Source organism: Semicossyphus pulcher, unplaced genomic scaffold (assembly GCF_022749685.1).
Source record: "Semicossyphus pulcher isolate SPU_LCO1_2020_fin unplaced genomic scaffold, fSemPul1.0.p SCAF_20, whole genome shotgun sequence".
In the NCBI taxonomy this organism is placed as follows: domain Eukaryota; kingdom Metazoa; phylum Chordata; class Actinopteri; order Labriformes; family Labridae; genus Semicossyphus; species Semicossyphus pulcher.
The window spans coordinates 13,291,707-13,309,428 of NW_027211694.1; the positions used below are offsets into that span (position 1 = coordinate 13,291,707).

The 17,722-nt window shown below is 40.8% G+C and overlaps 2 protein-coding genes across 3 annotated transcripts; one reads left to right on the plus strand and one right to left on the minus strand.

Annotated features, from left to right (window-relative positions):
- Nucleotides 1-26: 26 nt before the first annotated feature.
- On the minus strand, nucleotides 27-2,800 carry LOC138599258 (aldo-keto reductase family 1 member D1-like). The gene is made up of 9 exons (XM_069670800.1): nucleotides 2,596-2,800; nucleotides 2,309-2,476; nucleotides 2,046-2,162; nucleotides 1,861-1,938; nucleotides 1,579-1,701; nucleotides 1,238-1,347; nucleotides 913-1,078; nucleotides 707-789; nucleotides 27-627 (listed from the first exon to the last, which is right to left on the minus strand). The coding sequence occupies exons 1-9, from the start codon at nucleotides 2,686-2,688 to the stop codon at nucleotides 585-587; spliced, it is 981 nt and encodes a 326-aa protein (XP_069526901.1). The 5' UTR covers nucleotides 2,689-2,800; the 3' UTR covers nucleotides 27-584.
- Nucleotides 2,801-3,109: 309 nt separating this feature from the next.
- Nucleotides 3,110-17,619, plus strand: trim24 (tripartite motif containing 24). 2 transcript variants are annotated; one of them, XM_069671002.1, is made up of 19 exons: nucleotides 3,110-3,804; nucleotides 4,238-4,356; nucleotides 4,486-4,636; nucleotides 5,198-5,330; nucleotides 6,420-6,536; nucleotides 6,702-6,816; nucleotides 7,913-8,059; nucleotides 8,182-8,296; nucleotides 9,948-10,096; nucleotides 10,211-10,456; nucleotides 11,015-11,137; nucleotides 11,243-11,390; nucleotides 11,506-11,563; nucleotides 13,679-13,805; nucleotides 14,053-14,348; nucleotides 14,600-14,711; nucleotides 14,879-14,953; nucleotides 15,593-15,754; nucleotides 15,927-17,619. In XM_069671002.1, the coding sequence occupies exons 1-19, from the start codon at nucleotides 3,531-3,533 to the stop codon at nucleotides 16,494-16,496; spliced, it is 3,237 nt and encodes a 1,078-aa protein (XP_069527103.1). In that variant the 5' UTR covers nucleotides 3,110-3,530; the 3' UTR covers nucleotides 16,497-17,619. The 2 variants fall into 2 exon arrangements, with proteins under 2 accessions (XP_069527103.1, XP_069527105.1); XM_069671004.1 differs by having other exon boundaries at nucleotides 4,486-4,633.
- Nucleotides 17,620-17,722: the final 103 nt, after the last annotated feature.

A 17,722-nucleotide genomic window follows, 5' to 3' on the forward strand; every position in this document is an offset into this window, starting at 1 on the left:
TTTTATTTAAACAGGAAAAGCCTCATTGAGATTAAAGAATTAAAGAGTGTCCTGGTCAAGACAGCAGCAGCACAAATAAAACATAGGTCAACATATTCTGAGTCACATAGAATGGAAGTCATCAGGTCCCCCAGACCCAAATCATCCTCAAGCAGATTCTAAGCAGCAGTAGCAGCATTATGTCTTTAGACCAGTTAACAATCGCATAATGGAATTCCATGCTAAGGGATTAAGTAGGTCTGTCCAAAAAAGTAATAACAGTGTTTCTAATTGTCTTTAAATGCATCTTAAAGGCTTATGGTTAAAAACATAAAAACAACAGAGATTAAAACATACAAGTAAATGTCACCCAAAACAGGGATTTAAATCAGTAAATTCATAGAAGTATCAAATATAATGTACAATCTGAACCCGAATCAGCTTTATTGGCAAGGACTGACATACAACCAATTTGACTCTGGTTTTACATTGTAAAATACAAGTGCACTTAAAGTTGAATAAAAATGACAGTAAAAAAAAAAAACACAAGAAATTTATGATCTGAAAATTGTAGACTAAAATAGCAGCACTTGTATCTGTTGCCTTTAGTAATCATCATGAAACGGATACTCTGGATGATCAGACCACCTGTTGAGCCAAAATTAGAAATAGTTATTTATTTATTAGAGGATCAGATCATCACTCACACAGTATGCACTATACTCACATGAGAAGCTCCACAAATCGTATATTCTTGTTCAGTCCCTCGAGTGCTTTCATCTCCTCCTCAGAAAGAGAGAAGTCAAATATCTGTAGGTTTAAAAACAGATCAGTGAAGACACATTTCATATTGTATTTCTTCTTTTTACAGTGGTCTTGTGCTGACTATTCCCTGGATGCATTGCTGCCTAAAGTGAAACCATATAAACAAACCTGGAAGTTCTCCTTAATGCGAACATGATTGAAGCTCTTTGGGATGACCACCACTCCTCTCTGCACATTGAACCTCAAGGCCACCTGGGCTGCGGTCTTGTTATGCTTCTTAGCAATTGATACCAGCAGCTCATCCTCCAGCAGTGGGGGGCAGGTTAGGTTCACCCTGTTGAAATGATAAGTATTATACTAAGACACAGCAGAGTACAAGTTTCACAGTGCCCAACTTATGAGTGATTATGCATGCAAATAACTTATTGCAACATTTGTCATTTACTAGTTACACCCAAACTTGATATGATAAGTATGTATTTTTCTCACATACCAGGATGCTTCTCTGGATGTCCCTAAGGGGCTGTATCCCACAATGACAATATCATTCTGCCTGCAGTATTCACGCAACTTTGGCTGAGTGAAATAGGGGTGGCATTCAACCTGTTTTTGTAAAAAGCAAAAAACAATGTTAGTTGCTGAATGCAGAAGTAATGAGTGAATTTTGTGTGCTGTATAATTTAGTATTCCTAGGCCACGTCAGTTTTCTTAATGCCATCTTTAAATCTGTTTGTACAGCGGCTGTTTTTTTAGGCCACTGACCTATATTTATAATGTGTAGGTTAATGTTTTCTAACCTTTTAGAAAGTAGGTGTATAATTAACCTGTGTGTACCTGGTTTGACACAGGTTTGTGTTTCAGCCCAGGTTTGTTCAGTATCAACTCCAGTTGTCTCTTGTTGAAGTTTGATACACCAATTGATTTTACCAGCCCGGCATCTTTGCAAGCCTCCAAAGCCTGTTCAACGTAAATAAAGGTCACAGTCATAAAAAAAACCCAAATAAGACTTTGAACTTTGAACAAACTGTTTATAAACGCCCAACCCTTCTGCACTTCTGGATTTGGCACTCGGTTTCTTTCTGCCTGTCACATTTCACGTTTCTGAAAGAGTCTCACCTCCCATGTAGCACAGAGATCTGTGTGGTGGTATATGTGCTTCCCATTCTCATCTTTTGGGAAAAATGTATCTCCTGGCTTCAGAAAATATATTAATATTCAGTGATGATTTACAAAAAAAACAATGTGGAATTTTATTCATTGCAACAGGTATGCTTTCAATATGATTTTTAATTCATGTATACCTTGAAGGCTGTGGGCATTTCAACAATATAGAGGTCAACATAATCCAGCTGTAACGTCTTCAAGGTTTTCTCCAAAGCAGGTCGCACTAATTCTGGGGGATGGAACGTGTTCCACAACTGCATAATCAGTGCAAAAGTGTTAGGTTGTTGCAAAAATGTAGCAGTCACAGGATAGCTATGATGTTTGCAGTGGGAAAAAGCTCACTGGAAGACCAAAACAACTGCACCTTTCACACAGTCACAAAGTAAAGAATGTAGCAAACCTTTCCACAGTAGAAGATGTCCTCTCTTTTCACCGTTCCATCTGCAATTTTCTCCCTTATAGCTTCTCCCACTTCATGTTCATTGAAATAGACCAAAGCCCCATCAAGGTGTCTGTAACCTGCTTCAATAGCCACTTTGACTGATTCATATGCAGTTCCTTTAGGAGTCTATCAAAAAACACACGTTTTGAGTAAACAATATCTCCTACAAAATCAGAGCAACATTTAAAGTTGTTTCTTTGACATGTAGGTCAATTATTTATTTCTGTCTACACAATGCATCTTACCGTCTGTGGATTCCCATAAGTTCCCAGTCCTATCAAAGGTATGCTGTTTCCATCACTCAGAGGAATGGAGTGACTTTCAGCTGTCATGTCCATGTCTATCAAAGTGTGAGTCCAAAATTTCCCTGTGCTGCTGTTTGTGTCTTTATTTAGCCACAGATTGACACATTTGACAGGAATTTCTCTATCGTAGTCCTCACTCCTGTGTAGGACTCCTCCCACAGATTAAAAAAAGCCTCCCACACAAGCTCGCAAATAAAAGAGGGAGTAATAAAAATACAACCGTGTCAAACACATTCACACATAGATAAGAAGATTTAACAATAAGAATTTTAATTCAATTTTTTTATTATCATTATTTTAAATCTGATTCTGCTTCTCTACTTAATATAGGTACGTGACTATTTAGGCTCAAAATGTCACATTTAGATTTGCCCTCAACAAATGTAGTTTGTCCCTTAATGGGCACTGTAGCTTTAACTTACCGCAGTGCAGTCTGGGTAATATATGGTATGTGTTTTGAGCTAGGAATTCACAGATGGTCGCATCTCTAGTGGACATATCAGCTTTAAAATACTATATATAAAGCGTAATTTTAATGTTTAAGCAATTATGCGCTCTTAACTTTCGCCCATTGTAAGAAGAAAAGCCATAAACCTGGGGATATATAGTTTTTTTGTCTTTAGCATATGTGCACTTAAAAAAGGCTACGTTGCTAATTTAGCTTCTAAAACGGAAAATTACATATCGGCTAAAGCTGTTAACGCATAGTTTATTACACCTTCTGGTAGGATAGCATGACTTAAAATCATAATGCTTCGTGTTCTTATTTATTTTCCCTTTCTGGGGTAAGCCAGGAAAAGTATAGGCGTCCCTTTGTTTCCAATCGCAACATTATATTGATTGGTTGACTGAAACGATCTTAAAGCCGCACAAAAATGGATGAAAGTGCCGATAATGTTGACAACGACGACATTGTCATCATAGTGGAGAACGAGGCAGAAAGTTTGCCTGCCGAGGAAGAAAGACTGAAACAGCAAGGCACATTCGGGCTCATGGACACTTGTCCTGTCTGCAAGTTGAGCTTCCACAACAGAGAGCCCAAACTCCTGCCGTGTCTTCACTCCTTCTGCAAGAGGTGTCTCCCTGCTCCCTTCAGGGGACCTGAACCGAGGCGTGACTCGCAAGGACAAACCGACAACAACAAACCATGTGAGCATAGTGTCTTTACTGATATGGAGTCTTTTAAGTTTTAAGATTTGAGATTGAAGTAATAGTGTCAGATTGAGACAACAAATCTGGGCAAGCCTTCTTAGTTAATGTCATGGGACTTTTTGCACTGTGCAGCCCTCGTGGGGCTGCATGATGTGGACAATCTAAAATTTGAGGATGTTTTTGACTTGGAAGCTTGACATTGATTAAATGAGTAGTTGTAGACTTTTGTTTGTGTATTCACACAACATGAAACTCAGTAGTTATGTAAGGCATTCATTGTTAATGTCAGTAAGCTGTATCAGATTAATCAGCCAACAAAAGTCCCTAAATCAATGTAATATCACTAAGCCATGTGTGTTTAAAATAATACATTTGTTAGTAGTTATGGGTGAGCTGAAACCTTCGATGGTGATCTGTTCTCTTGTTCTAGTGGGTGCCATTCGATGTCCGGTATGCAGACAAGAATGCTGGGAGATGGATGTGTTGGATAATTTCTTTGTTAAGGACTCTGCTGAGGTGCCGAGCAGCACAGTGGAGAAAACCAGCCAGGTTGGTCATCGCTCTCCTAGATCATCACACAACAGTTTGTTTTTGTGACACCACTCTCCTTAGACTGCAGTACTTTTTAAAATTTGCTCAATCTTTGTTTCACTTGTTCTTTACTTTTCTCTCTGATAGGTGTGCATGAGCTGCGATGACAACACGGAGGCGACAGGTTACTGCGTAGAGTGTGTGGAGTTTCTGTGTGTGACGTGTATTGAGGCGCACCAGAGGGTCAAGTTCACCAGGGATCACACCATACGCCAGAAGGAGGAAATGTCTCCAGGTAGTGTGTGTCGTACGTGACAGGAAAACGGCAACTTTCTGTAATTAGATTGACCTTAAAATAACAATGACATTGTTGTATGCTCTATTGTTATGATCATGCATACTATTTTTAGGATTCAGATTCATTTTAAAGCTTAAACCTTCAGACTGTTTGTTCTACCTCAGACTTGTTGTCTGTCTGCCGTCTGCTTAGATCCATGTGAATTTACCTAATGTGATAGACATACTATTGTTTACTATGACTATTTTTCAATATTGAAATACATTTATGCAAACAAACTGCTAATGACTGTAGGCCAAACAGTGCATTGCTTTTATGCCTTTCACCCAGTTAGAGTACAGATGAGTCTAGCACAGGGCACAGTTAGCAGTCAGGTTTTGCAACAATGAATAGAGGGGTGGTTACACTGCTGGCAGATGCTCAGAAAAGATGCCGACAGTAGTTGGGTCATTATATTATGATAGTATAGATATTTTAAAAAGCTAAGCGTTAAGATTTAAGAAGACACAAGCTGACTTTAAATTTCTTTCTGCTCTTAAATCCCCCTTGTCCGTATCACAGAAGCAGTTGGTATTTCCACACAGAAGCCTGTGTTTTGCGACATCCACAAGCAAGAGGCACTGAAGTTGTTTTGTGAGACGTGTGACCGACTAACCTGCAGAGACTGTCAGCTGCTAAAGCACAAGGATCACAAGTAGGTCCACTTTTTTTTCCTACAATATAAATAATTGTTACGGTGTTGTAGATAATTAATCAAGCATGCTTCTGATTGTTCTGAATGCTAAAAGTTTTGATAATATCCTGTGTGTTAATGTCCAAAATAGGGGTGGGCGGTATACCGGTTTCATACCGTCACCGGTGTCACGTTCTGCCATGACATGGATTTTGCAATACCATAATAAAGACAAACTTTTTTGTTTTCATACATGTTTTCCATAACTTATCTACAGGAAAAGTCTGACTGATATCACATAGCGCATCTCTTCCACACAGCACACAGAGACCTGACGCTCTGCATGCAGAGTGTGTGTCACTTGCCTGTAGACATGAGCAACGCTGCAGCCGTCCTATATAATGTCGGCAGGATGATCAAGTCAGACGCGCAGTTACGCGCGTCGGCTTTTCTCGACGTTATTAGCTGAACCGCACCACTGTGTTGTTTAAGACTGTAGCCACATGAACAGATCGTTAACGGAGCATAGGTGCCACGGAGTGGCTACAACTGCAGCACATACACGGCATTAGGTTGCGCGTTTGGCAACAAGATGTGTGACTTTTGTTTCCAAAAGTTACCGTCACGGGCTGGTCAGGCTGATTAAACAGACATTTGAACACCGTTAGAAACAGTAGATGACAAGTAACACAGTTGCAGCCCACAAGTCTATTTGCAGTCGATGAACCAAGTGTGGTAAAAGTAGGAGGGATTTTTGATTTGTAACATAGAAAACAGTCTTTAAAGTCCCAAATAATAAGTATAATTGTTAATGGTTTACCCTTACCTTGACAATAGAGCAAAAAGAGCTAGAATCATGTTTTAAGTAGAGTACCTTTTCATTTTGTAATACCTCAATATCGATATCACCAAAAGGAAAATAAATATTAATAGATACAAATTTTAGGTCATATCAGCCACCCCTACATAAACCTATATAAAAGACCCACACATGAAAAAATGTTTCTAACGTGAAACCGCCAGAATATTAAAAAATACCGTGATGCAGATTTTAAGTCATACCGCCAGGCGCTTGTCCAAAGCATTAATGCTCATATTCTGTGTGTGCAGTTACCAGTTTTTGGAGGATGCGTACAGAAACCACAGGCAGTACTTGGAGAACATGACGCAGCAGTTGCAAGAGAAAAGAAAAGCCATCGAGGAAGTGTCCAGCTGTATCGGCACTGGGTAAAGTTCTGCCGCTTGCAGTTAATCAAAGTTTCTTTTCAGATAGAATTATATTTGTATAAGTAATTTAGAAAATTGGTTAGAATACTAATTACTTCTGTATATATTAACAGACAATTTTATTAACATTTAAATGTATTTTCATTGTTTTGTTGGTTCTGACAGACTCCATCAAGTTGAAGAAAACCGGAAGGCTGTCACAAATGAAATAAAGAAGTCCATCTGTAACCTAATTATGGAGATCAACCGGAAAGGAAAGATTCTGGTTAACCAGCTCGAGGTTTGATTAATCTGTTTAGTTCTATTTCATCCCTGCTGAATGCCAGAAGGCGGTGCTTAAAGCACTGAATATTCCCTTTGTGCATGCGCAGTTCGAGTATGCATACAAACGACGTCACCTGTGACCCCTGGATGACCTGAGAAAAGTAGTGTCATCAGAGGTTCTGTTCCTCTTTTCTTCTCACGTGCAGTTTGTTTGCATCGCATAACATTTGCCATAGCTAGCGCATTACTAAATGTCGGTTGGAGCGACAAAGTTTCGCCCTCCAAGGGCTGCGACGGCTGTCCCTCCTTGGTTTGTGTGAGTTTTTCACATGACGCTGTGGCGTCCTTTTTGTTTTTGCGGGTATGGCAGTGCTTCACTCCCCTCTCCGGGTGTAAGGTATGTACCTGAATTAATTTGACATCTCATATCAGTTAGTGAACTTCCTAACTTTGTATAGTTGTGATTTTGTCGACGTAGGCAGCGTCCGTGCTCCATCCCCCTGGCATTTGTTACTTTGGTTAGACTTTCATTGAGTTAGTAGCCGAAGCTTACAACCTTTGATGGTTAAGGCTGCGTCTGTGCTCCCTGCACCCCTGGAGGCTATATGTGACACATTTTCCAGGTTCTATAGGGTGAATGTTGCCACTACCCATCCACTGGGTGTGGTCCTCCTGCCGGAGTCCTCTGGGTCTGCTCGGTGAGGTATGTACTCAGGATTCCTTGTGACTTTGCTGGTATGAGTCATTCAGTGCTTTAAGCACCAACTTCTGGCGGTCAGCAGGGATGAAATAAAATGAAAGTTACGAATATAACTACGGTTCTATGAATCCCTAATGACCGCCAGAGCGCTCTGTCACTCAGAATCCTTGTGTTCCAGCGAGAAGATTCAGTAGGAACAGAACCTCTGATGACGATGAGATATTACCTCTCTCGGGTCATCCAAGGGTCACAGGTGATGTTGTTGGTATGCATACTTGAACTGCGCATGTGAAAAGGGAATATTCAGTGCTTTTAGCACAGCCTTCTGGCAGTCATTCAGGATTCCTAGAACAGTAGTTACATTCATAACTTTGGTTTTAAGACTTTTCACAAACGTGTCAATAATTCCTAGGCTCTGACCAAGGACCATGAGTTGGGTTTGAAAAAACAGCAAGATGATGTCAACTCTCTGAGCAGGCACCTTGACCACGTCATCAGCTTTACCAAATGGGCTACAGCCAGCCATAGTGGAACAGCTCTCTTATACTGCAAGAGACTGGTGAGTGACTGAAACAAACAACTATCTGAATTAGTTTACCCTGCAATTGTTGCATGTACCTTATATCTTTTATTGTATCAGTGACCCCTTTGAAATGTCCCTGTTTTTTTTTTGTCTTCTAGATCCTTTTTCAGATCCATTACCTGATGAGGGCGAGCTGTAATCCCTCCATCGTCCCCCAGAGTTCTGTTCGCTTCCAGTGTCGCTCTGGTTTCTGGGCCACGAATGTAGAACTTGGTAAGACTGGCATTATTATTTTACTTCTGCCACTGATGAATCATAATGAATACAAGTTTGCTTAACTAACAATGATGCAATATAGGGCTGTACGATATATCGTTTAACTATTGCTATGGTCATGTGCGCGTGTCATATAGTCACATCGCAGGACGTGTGATAGTGAAGCAAATCAAGTGAAATACGTCAAGCTGCCACTTTTTTGTTGCTTGGTGCAAACAAGAACTCGCCAGTTTCTCGTTTTTAATGACTTAATCAACAGGAAAAGTCCGTCTGATATCACATTAGTGCAGCTCATCAACAGAGCACACATAGTGTCACCTGCCCGTGAACTGTAAACAAGTGTGACATCTCCTGCTTTGTGTCAGCCTACACAACCTCACACCGTGTGTGCTGCAGGTATAGCTGCTAAACCCTCCGCGGCACGTCCGTTGATATAACCCTAGCGTTAACCAGCACCAGAATGAGGTGCGGCTGTTAACGGGAATACTCTCACTTATGGGCTGTACTTATATAGCACTTTTCTAGTCTTCCGACCACTCAAAGCTGCTTTTACACCCATTCACACACTGATGGCAATGGCCTAAAGTGCCAATCTCCTATCAGATCTATGCCCATTCATACCCAATGGCTATGCCACCGGGAGCAATTTGGGTTTCAGGACAAGGACACTTTGACGTGTGACTGTAGCAGTCGTCTCTCAACCTTCCGATTGAGAGACGACCGACTCTACCACAGAACCAAGCCACATAACAGCGCCTCGATCATCCGGCCGAGATTATCTGTGACAGCAGCTGCTCCGTTAGCAGCTCCACCTGCAGCACACACACAGTGTAAGGTTGTTAGAACTGGTTTATGACATGCCGTATAAAAAACGCAACTGCAGCCCACAAGTCTATCTGTATGTAATTTAAAAAGAAACGTCCAAAGAAATCCACCTGAACTATCTCTACGTTTTGTTAGATGCAAATTGCCTGTATTTTTTAAAAAATCGCTGCAGTATTGCAGGACAAAAAGATATTGCCATGTATGTTTTTTCCAATATTGTGCAGGCCTAACGCAGTAATGTTGAAATAACAGCAGCTAAGATTTGTGAAAAGGAAAAAAAGAAAACCTCCACATAACATTTGCAGCGTCGTCCTTTAGTTTTATTTTATCTTTATTTGTCAGTGTGCTCTTTAAACTAGTAAACAGTAAGGATTGGATTTGCGTCCCTGCCTCTGCCTGTCAGTGTGTTAATCTTCTCTGGCCTGAATAACATTTTTTCTTTATCTCAAGTTTTGAGTTTACGGAATCTCTCCCCCTCATTATCTACTTTAGTGTATCAGCGTGTGAAAGTACGGTACTTCTTGAAATATTTAATGAAATTCAGAAAAGATTTGCATGAATCCTTAATGCAGATATTATATTAGCTGTCTAATTTGTGTCTGGCTTACAGGTTTTCAGAGCAATGTATGACAAGAAAATGTATCAATTGTGCTGCATTGATTTTTATCCTTTTTTTAAGCTTTCTGGTGACAGTTTTATAGGATTGCAATGCAAATACGATAGAGTACTGTTTTGAGCGTAGCTTGAGTGGTAACACCAATGTATGGTAACATGGGCGAGGACTTGGGTACACTTCATGTCTTTATTTGCTTATTTTTCCCAGGTTCTCTGGTGGTAGAAAGGGGCCCAGGCAGGCCCCCCATCACCAACCACCAGGCAGGGCCCAGACCAGAAGCACCCACAGGAGGTCTCACAGGAGGCCTTACTGCAGCTCAGCAGCGACAGAGCACTCTGGCCCAGCTCCAGATGCAGGTAGGATTTTCATCACAGTTGGTAGTTAATCACATTTTATTTGTTAAATCTCTCTTTTATACTTTAATTTTTTACTTATTTAATTGATTGACTTCTTTTATTCTTCTGTTCAAGGTCGACAAGCTCTCCCAGAACCCCCACCGACAGCCAGCTCCTAACCACTGGTCCTGGTATCAAAACGTCCAGCTCCCAGGACCCCCCGGCCCTCCACCCCCAACCAGACCCATCCATGGTGGGTCCTCCCCTTCCCAAGGCCCCCTCAGCTTGGTGCAGCCGGGACGCAGATACGGAACCTCCAACCCCAACCCTAGGAGCCCCACATCCACCATGCTTCACAACACAAGATTCCCACCTGCTCAGGTATATAAGTGCATGCTGACAGACGAGAATATATCAGTGCTTGGGGAATGTACTGTATGTTCTGAATGTTGTGCATGAGAGATGGAGCTTATCAGAGTCAAGTCAAACATCAAGTTCCCAGCATTTACTCTGCAGCCCATGGGTTTGATAAGAAATGGATACAGCTGTGGTAGCGCGCATAACTCCAAAAATAACAAAGCTACAAAGTATCGTTTCGGGTGCACAGCAGAAAATGAAATCCAGAAAAAACAAGTCAGGTTTTGATAAGAAATGACAATCGTCTGCTTCGAAAAACTGTGGGCAATAAAACTGGTTTAGCTTCTTTTACCAGAATTTAACTCTCTTGAAATGCCTTGAACTCATTTTTTTACTGGATGATAAAAGAAAAAAATACTATTTGTTAGTTTTAATGTGTTTGTCAATGTCTTAATCAGCGTTTTAAACACCGGCTGCTTCCTACCCTACAAATGTAGAGCGAAAGGCTTCAGTCTCACAAAGTGACTTACAGTCTATCTGAACTGGCTTGTTAAAAACATAAGCTATTTTTTCTTCATCTAGTCTCTGAGAGAACTGATCCGTAGCTCCACCTTCCCTCCTAAACCCGTGGATATGTTGCAGGGTACGTCCCGCTACCCACAGCCTATGTCCGCCGGAGCAGCCACACAGACGTCGCTACATCAGGTTAGTAGGAGAGGAGAATAAAACGAGACGGAGGCTGAGCACGTTTCCAGAGAGAGAAACTATTTGGATTTTTATTTATTCCACCCTGTTTTTTTGTTTCTGAAGCGGGGCCCGGTGGAGTCATCCTACATGAAGAGGAGTGAGGCGGGAGGATCTGTCCCCTCCATCACCATCTCTATTCCCAAACCAAGCTTCGCTACAAGTCTTCCATCAGCCGCTGCAGACAAAACAATCACACTTAATCACATATCAGGTCAATATCACAGCTGTGATGTAGCAACCTCCCTAATATACTTTCCCGTGTGAAAAATAATTGTAAATCAAGCTTTTCATAGTGATAAAGATGTTTTTTCTCTTTATCTCTCAAGTTCAAGGAAGGCAGAACTCCCCGATGGCCAAGCCATCTTCTTCAGACAGAAGCACAGGGTAAGAAAAGATTCCTGAAACTGTACTCATCACATTTACTCCCTTCCTCCTTCCATTGTTCCGTTTAATGGTTGAGTGTTGAAGTATTTACTCTCTTCCCAGAAGCTTTTTTCACTACTGCCTCTGTTGATTAATGCCAAAACTGATCGAATATGTCAGACGTTGGTTTCAGAGGCCACATTTATAAACTTTATTACAACTTGTCCGAACACTTAGTTAAACGGCTGTGAAAGTTTAACCTCGTCTCTGAAGCTTGAGACCCTGCAATTCTCACATTGTTCTCATTTGACATGTTTTTTTGATCGTTTTTTGTGTCACTATTTATCTCACTTCTAAATCTGTGGCCAGAGGCATTATGTTTTTACCATTCTCTTGCCTTGAGGGAGTATTTTTAAATGTGGCATCAACATCCACTTTTACTTGAGGATGCAGTACTTCAGGAATTCTTCAAAGGCGTCTCATAATCTACAAAATTCCACTTGGACTCACAGTTGAACTGATTTGGTATTCACATCCATCCCATTCTTTTGACAGTAAGCTGGTGGGTGTTTTATTATATTGTTTTTTTTAAATATTTTAATCTATTTTAAATATATAATCTCAAAGATTTTCATTTCAATAAATGTCACTATCTATCGCCGAATGAGGTCACACAATGGTGATTGAGCCTATGGCCCACTGATGAAAGCTTTCGAATTTGCAGTATTACAGACTGGGTGTCTCAAAAAATCTCAAGCGGACCAGTTAGTGACGCGTTTCACCCAGCAGTGGTTGGTCTGCCAGAGAGGGTAGGCGGAGCTAAGCGGCTGCTTTTCCGGTCTCTGCAAGTATTGCGAGTAAATAGTAATCTACTATGGCTGAACAAACAAAGAAAAGATCGATGACTACAGATACAACTAAAAAAAATATATATATATAATAAGTGAAAATCCAAAGAAAAGAAAACAAATTCGACACTCTGGGAAGTGTGCTCCCGCAATTACCATATATCACTATAGGTGTCGCCAAAGACAACGAAAACTGAGATCTTTGAGATTACCACTTTAAGGAACAACAACATAAAAAAAACGGTTATTGGACAGTCTCCCCTCGCTGTACTCCTTATGATTGTTCTGAGAGAAGGGTCCACTGATATTCACATGCTCTGCAGAGAAACCTGGAGTTAAAGAGAGAGACAGAAATGTTTGATATCTAGGTCCTCCTGTAAAAATATTTTCAGTATGCAAATAAATTCCTTGTCTTTCATCCCGGCCACAGTTACAGTGGTGGTGTTTAAAGTTGACTGGTTGGCGGAGCCGTACACTCCCCAGGGCGCAATGTACTTAGATTTAAGGAAAGCTTTTTTGGCCAACAGATAATAGCTATTATAGATATTTTTCTATGTTGCCTTTGCTTGTTAACTAGATAGATGTGTGGGCAATTCTAACCTCTGTTATTGATATTTGATTAGAAGCCTGACTACACTACTCACTACATTGAAATCACTTCAAAATTCACTGTCAGGATACTTGTGGATAAGTGTTAATTTTGTTAACAAAAACTATGACGATAAATGTTCGTCAACAACATTTCCATGACGAAGATGAGATGTTGACGGGCTAAAAATAGACCTTTGATAATATTTACTCTGACGACACTTATATTTTGTTATCCTTGATGAGACAAGATGGGACCAAAATGTTAGGGATGGGCTGTCGACCATTCAAAATCTGTGATATTTTAAAGCCCGAGTTAGAGAAAGCTGGTATCACAAAGGTTTCTGCTTCAGGCTCTGTGCACGCTCACAGAAAAAAGGGCCGTCTTCTTCAGCACAAAAAGGAGCGATCATTGGCTGTCTGCTTCAGTCAGACGATGATGAAAAGTAATCTTTACATGCTGTGTTCATATACTGTATGATCTGCTGAAATTTAAAGCCTAATGTTATCTGAAGCAAACGGTTAAAAACAAGATGTCTGTATCTATAGTCTCTACACTAGTTTTGTGTGTTTTTACTAAGATGTGACTTTCAATTAATTTAAAAGTCAAACTATAAAAACACTCATCAAACCAATTCCTGTAAGACAGGCCTGTTTTTTTAACTTTATCCTCATCTCTCTTAAAATCTTTTCGTTGAAGGATGTCCTCCTGGAAGCCGACGATCGAGCCCCCGTCTGCACCCTCAGCTAAGCGACGAAGAAGGTCGTCCCCTGGGCCCGTTATCGTCATCAAGGACGAACCAGAGGATGAAGATGAAGTTCATTTTGTAAGAAAAGTACTTTTGTTACGACGGTCCTGAATAACTTTATAAACCTAGTGTTTTTAAAACTATTATTTAGTTATATTCTAGTTTATTTAAGCTCAACCTTATGGAGGCCCTGTGTCTAAAATATGTGTTCAATGGTGACAAATTTATATAGTTGGTCTGTTTCCTGAATGTCAGACTTAATGCTCCAATAGTCTGTGATTCATTGTATCTAACTGTACATATCACTCATTGTCTTGGGCTACAGGTGCAGTCCAGTGTAAAGTCCAGTCTGCCAGACAGCAGCACCGGGGCTCAGTCAAAGCCTCGCCATCAGCAGAAGCTTCCTGCTCTGGCCCCTGGATCCGAGTCCAAATCTGGGAAAGAACAGCGCCCTCTGCCTGCAGAGCAGCCAGAGTCTGAAAAGAGGGCAGAGCCAGAGGAAGATCCTAATGAGGACTGGTGCGCTGTTTGTCAGAATGGCGGGGAGCTGCTCTGCTGTGACAAGTGTCCCAAAGTTTTCCACCTGGCCTGCCACATTCCCACCCTGAATGAGTCCCCCAGGTGAGGGACAGACCGTCTCTCAGTGCTGTGGTTGCACAAATGAATGCTGTTTTCATGAATAAATTTGAAGCTATAATTGCTTTTCTGAAGACCATTTTACTTTGAAATTATTATTTTAACTACAATTTATTTGTGATATTGGACTGTTTATTAAACTGTTGATATGTCTAAAAAGCACGGTTAACACCTCAAAGAAATGCTGCATATGCTGCTATTGTACTACAGTTCTTGTATTTCTTGTGGTCAAACAGCGGCGAGTGGTTCTGTTCCTTCTGCCGAGACCTCGTCTCCCCTGAGATGCAGTACGACTGCGATAGCAAGGACGACCCTGTCTGTGAGGGATTCCCACCTCTTGATAGAAGGGTATGCCTTCTAGGTGTTGTATATAGTAACCTGTGAGATGTTCTTTAGTAACTAAGCCTGGTAGCCTTGTTTATCATCATTGTTGGTTATTCGAGACAATCAGTCTGCAATCCAACAGTTTTCATCTCCTTTTCTTCTTCTGTTGCCTTTTTTTTTGTCATTTTCAGCAGTGTGAGAGGCTGTTACTGCGTCTGTTCTGCAATGACTTCAGCACTGATTTCCAGCAGCCTGCTTCTCCATCTGTAAGTTACTCCACTGTGGGCGGAATTCACTAAATGATTGGAAACTTGTGCAAATGACACAAAAAGACTCCGCCTCATTCTCCAAGCACACGCAGAGGGTTGAATGCACCCCGAAGTGTGCTGCAGAGCAAACAGCGTCTCTGTGCTCCAGTCCTGTTGCGCGTATTTAAATTAGTCATTATGCAAACATTTGGGGCAAATTTGGCCCCTTTGTATGTAAATGAGCCTTGTGGCAGAAAGAACGTAAGTCACAAACAAAAGCACTAAAAGCACCGCGCAGTATTATAAGGGCTGTCGTGCTCTGAGTTTCCAGTGATCATGACGACAATTCCACCTTTTGTGTGATCAAAAAATGTATTTGTCTGTTAAAACAACCAGGTCATGCTAATTCCAAGCTTAATCCAAAAGGCAACTGGACTTGGTTGAAGTTTCGACCTCTCATCTGAAAGGCTTCTTCAGTTCTAACTGATGAGAGGTGAAACGTCTGCATAAACTTCAACCAAGTCCAGTTGCCTTTTGGATTAAGCTTGGAATGTGTTTTTATTATAAAATTCCAGAGTACCTTTAACTTTTTTTTGGAATGCTGTTTGTCTTATCAGTCATATGAGTTGCTTAACTTTTACTGTTTTTCTAATGCAGGAGACAAAAAGGTACAAGGAGCTGATCAAGACCCCGATGGATCTGTCAGTAGTGAAGAAGAAACTGGAGTCAAAGTTGAGGGAGGGTGAATGTTACAGCAGCCCGCAGGAGTTTGTGGCCGACATCAGACTCATATTTACCAACTGTGCAAAGTACTACAAGGTAAAAATCCATTTATATAGAATGTCAGTGTTTTCACATTTTTTACTTATTGGCAAATACCTTAATGTCTTTACAGGTGCTTTCTAGAACAAAAATTTGCATTTTACCAAAGATCTGTTACTTAAAAGTACAGACTCTTATAAATGTAAATTTCTGTGCTCTAATCGAACAGGCAACCTCAGAAGTGGGGAGTGCAGGCTTGTACTTGGAGGACTACTTTGAGGATCAGCTGAAACAAGTCTACCCAGATAGGCTGTTCCCTGGAGGCAGGGAAGAACAGATGATCCCTCCTTTAGAGGACGAGATAGATGAAGAAGAGGAAGAGATGATGGAGCAAGGTATGGCTCCCGTTGAAGACGATAAACCACAAAGTCCTCCAGGGGAAGGAATCCCCCCTGTGGAGGAGGACTTGGCTCCTATGGAAGAAGCGACTGCACAAGCTGAGGAAGAGAAGCCAGAAAAAGAGAAGGAAGATGATATGAGCGAAAAGGAAACGAACAAAGAGGTAGCAGCTGCAGAGGAAGTTGTGCCTCCAGCAGAGGAGGTAAAGGAAGATGAGAAAACTCCTGAGCAAGAGGTGAAAAGCTCTCCGGCTGCTGATAGTGAAACAAAGGATGGGGAAGCTCCCAGCTCCCCAAAAGAGGAGAACACTCAGCTCCCATCAGACAAGCCTGCAGATCCACCTATAGGCCAGGAGGAGGAGTCGGCTCCTGCAGACGGGCCCATAGACTACGAGGGCTAGATGAATTACAACAAAGACAGACTGTAGAAAGACGGATGATTTCAGTCTTCCACAGAAGCCGCCCCAGTGGGGACCTGCATTTGCTGCAATGAGACAACTTTTGTAATATGTTATATTTGCAATAGGACAAAAGGGTTCTGCTATACTAAATAGACTTGTTTAGTAGTGGTCATGCTGTAGCTGAACTATGAATGGAGCAAGTAAGCTCTTTCTGGTCAGAGGTTACAATTTTCTTGTAACTAATTTTCTGTGAAGACAACACTGAAAAGCACACAAAAGATATTCTTTGTTGATAGGATCATGTGTATGTTATCAGTTATCTTGCTTATCACTTGTACATACAGTATAATGCCAAGAATTGAAGGCACACATGCTGCAAGGAAAATAAGGAAGAGGACTTTGGATTAGCAATGCATGCAGGACGTCTTGATATGAATAACATTGCCTCCTTGTTTGTGTTTATAGGCTTGAGCTCCTTTGGACTAGTTATTTGGATCATAAATTACGTTTTATGGCAATAGTATTTTTCGTATTAGTATTGTTTTAATGCTACGTATGCAAAAAATAGGGAAGCTTATCTGTGATGCCAGTTTAAGGCCTCTTATCCCCCAAATCCCAACAGTGCGTTATCATTCAGAAGCCTTGTTCGTCTTAATCTGGAGAACAATTCTCCAGACGTTTGTTGACTTTACTTTTATCAGTCTGAGATCATTCAGAGACATGATCATCCCTTTCTCATCATCGTCCTCTGACAACTGTGTTTCCAAAGTGTGTCCTTGCCCTACTGATATGTGATTACTTTAACATGAGATTTGCTTTGTATGTTGAGTTTTGGTGGTCTTTGAAAATCATTTTAAAGATGTACAATAATACCTAAGTTAGTAATGTTAAAGAAAGTTGTTTTTTAATGAGGCTTCTACTACATAAACGCTCCTGTATGGACATCAACTCATTGGAAATGAAAGATCTATCAGTTAAGTTTCATTATTTGTCCAATATCATTGTTTTTATTATTTATTGAGGATACACAGGACCTGTACATGAACTCTACAATGTTGAGCATAAAAATACCTGTATTTACAATATTTGTAATAAACAGGGTTACATGTGGATATAACTTGAACTTTTGCTTCCATATTCACCATCTTTATTGTGCGTTTTGTTTGTTTTTGAGACAAAGCAGCAGACCACATGGCTTGAAGAGTGGTTACCAACCTGTGCCCCCC

Excerpts from the sequence above, each read along its gene's own strand:
- LOC138599258 (XM_069670800.1), bottom strand. The coding sequence starts at position 2,688 with ATGGACATGACAGCTGAAAGTCACTCCATTCCTCTGAGTGATGGAAAC. Across the intron at positions 1,348-1,578 it reads ACAAACCTGTGTCAAACCAG|GTTGAATGCCACCCCTATTT; the intron begins GTACACACAGGT and ends TTACAAAAACAG. Across the intron at positions 628-706 it reads CGATTTGTGGAGCTTCTCAT|GTGGTCTGATCATCCAGAGT; the intron begins GTGAGTATAGTG and ends TTGGCTCAACAG.
- trim24 (XM_069671002.1), top strand. The coding sequence starts at position 3,531 with ATGGATGAAAGTGCCGATAATGTTGACAACGACGACATTGTCATCATA. Across the intron at positions 6,537-6,701 it reads TCCAGCTGTATCGGCACTGG|ACTCCATCAAGTTGAAGAAA; the intron begins GTAAAGTTCTGC and ends TGGTTCTGACAG. Across the intron at positions 8,297-9,947 it reads GGCCACGAATGTAGAACTTG|GTTCTCTGGTGGTAGAAAGG; the intron begins GTAAGACTGGCA and ends TATTTTTCCCAG.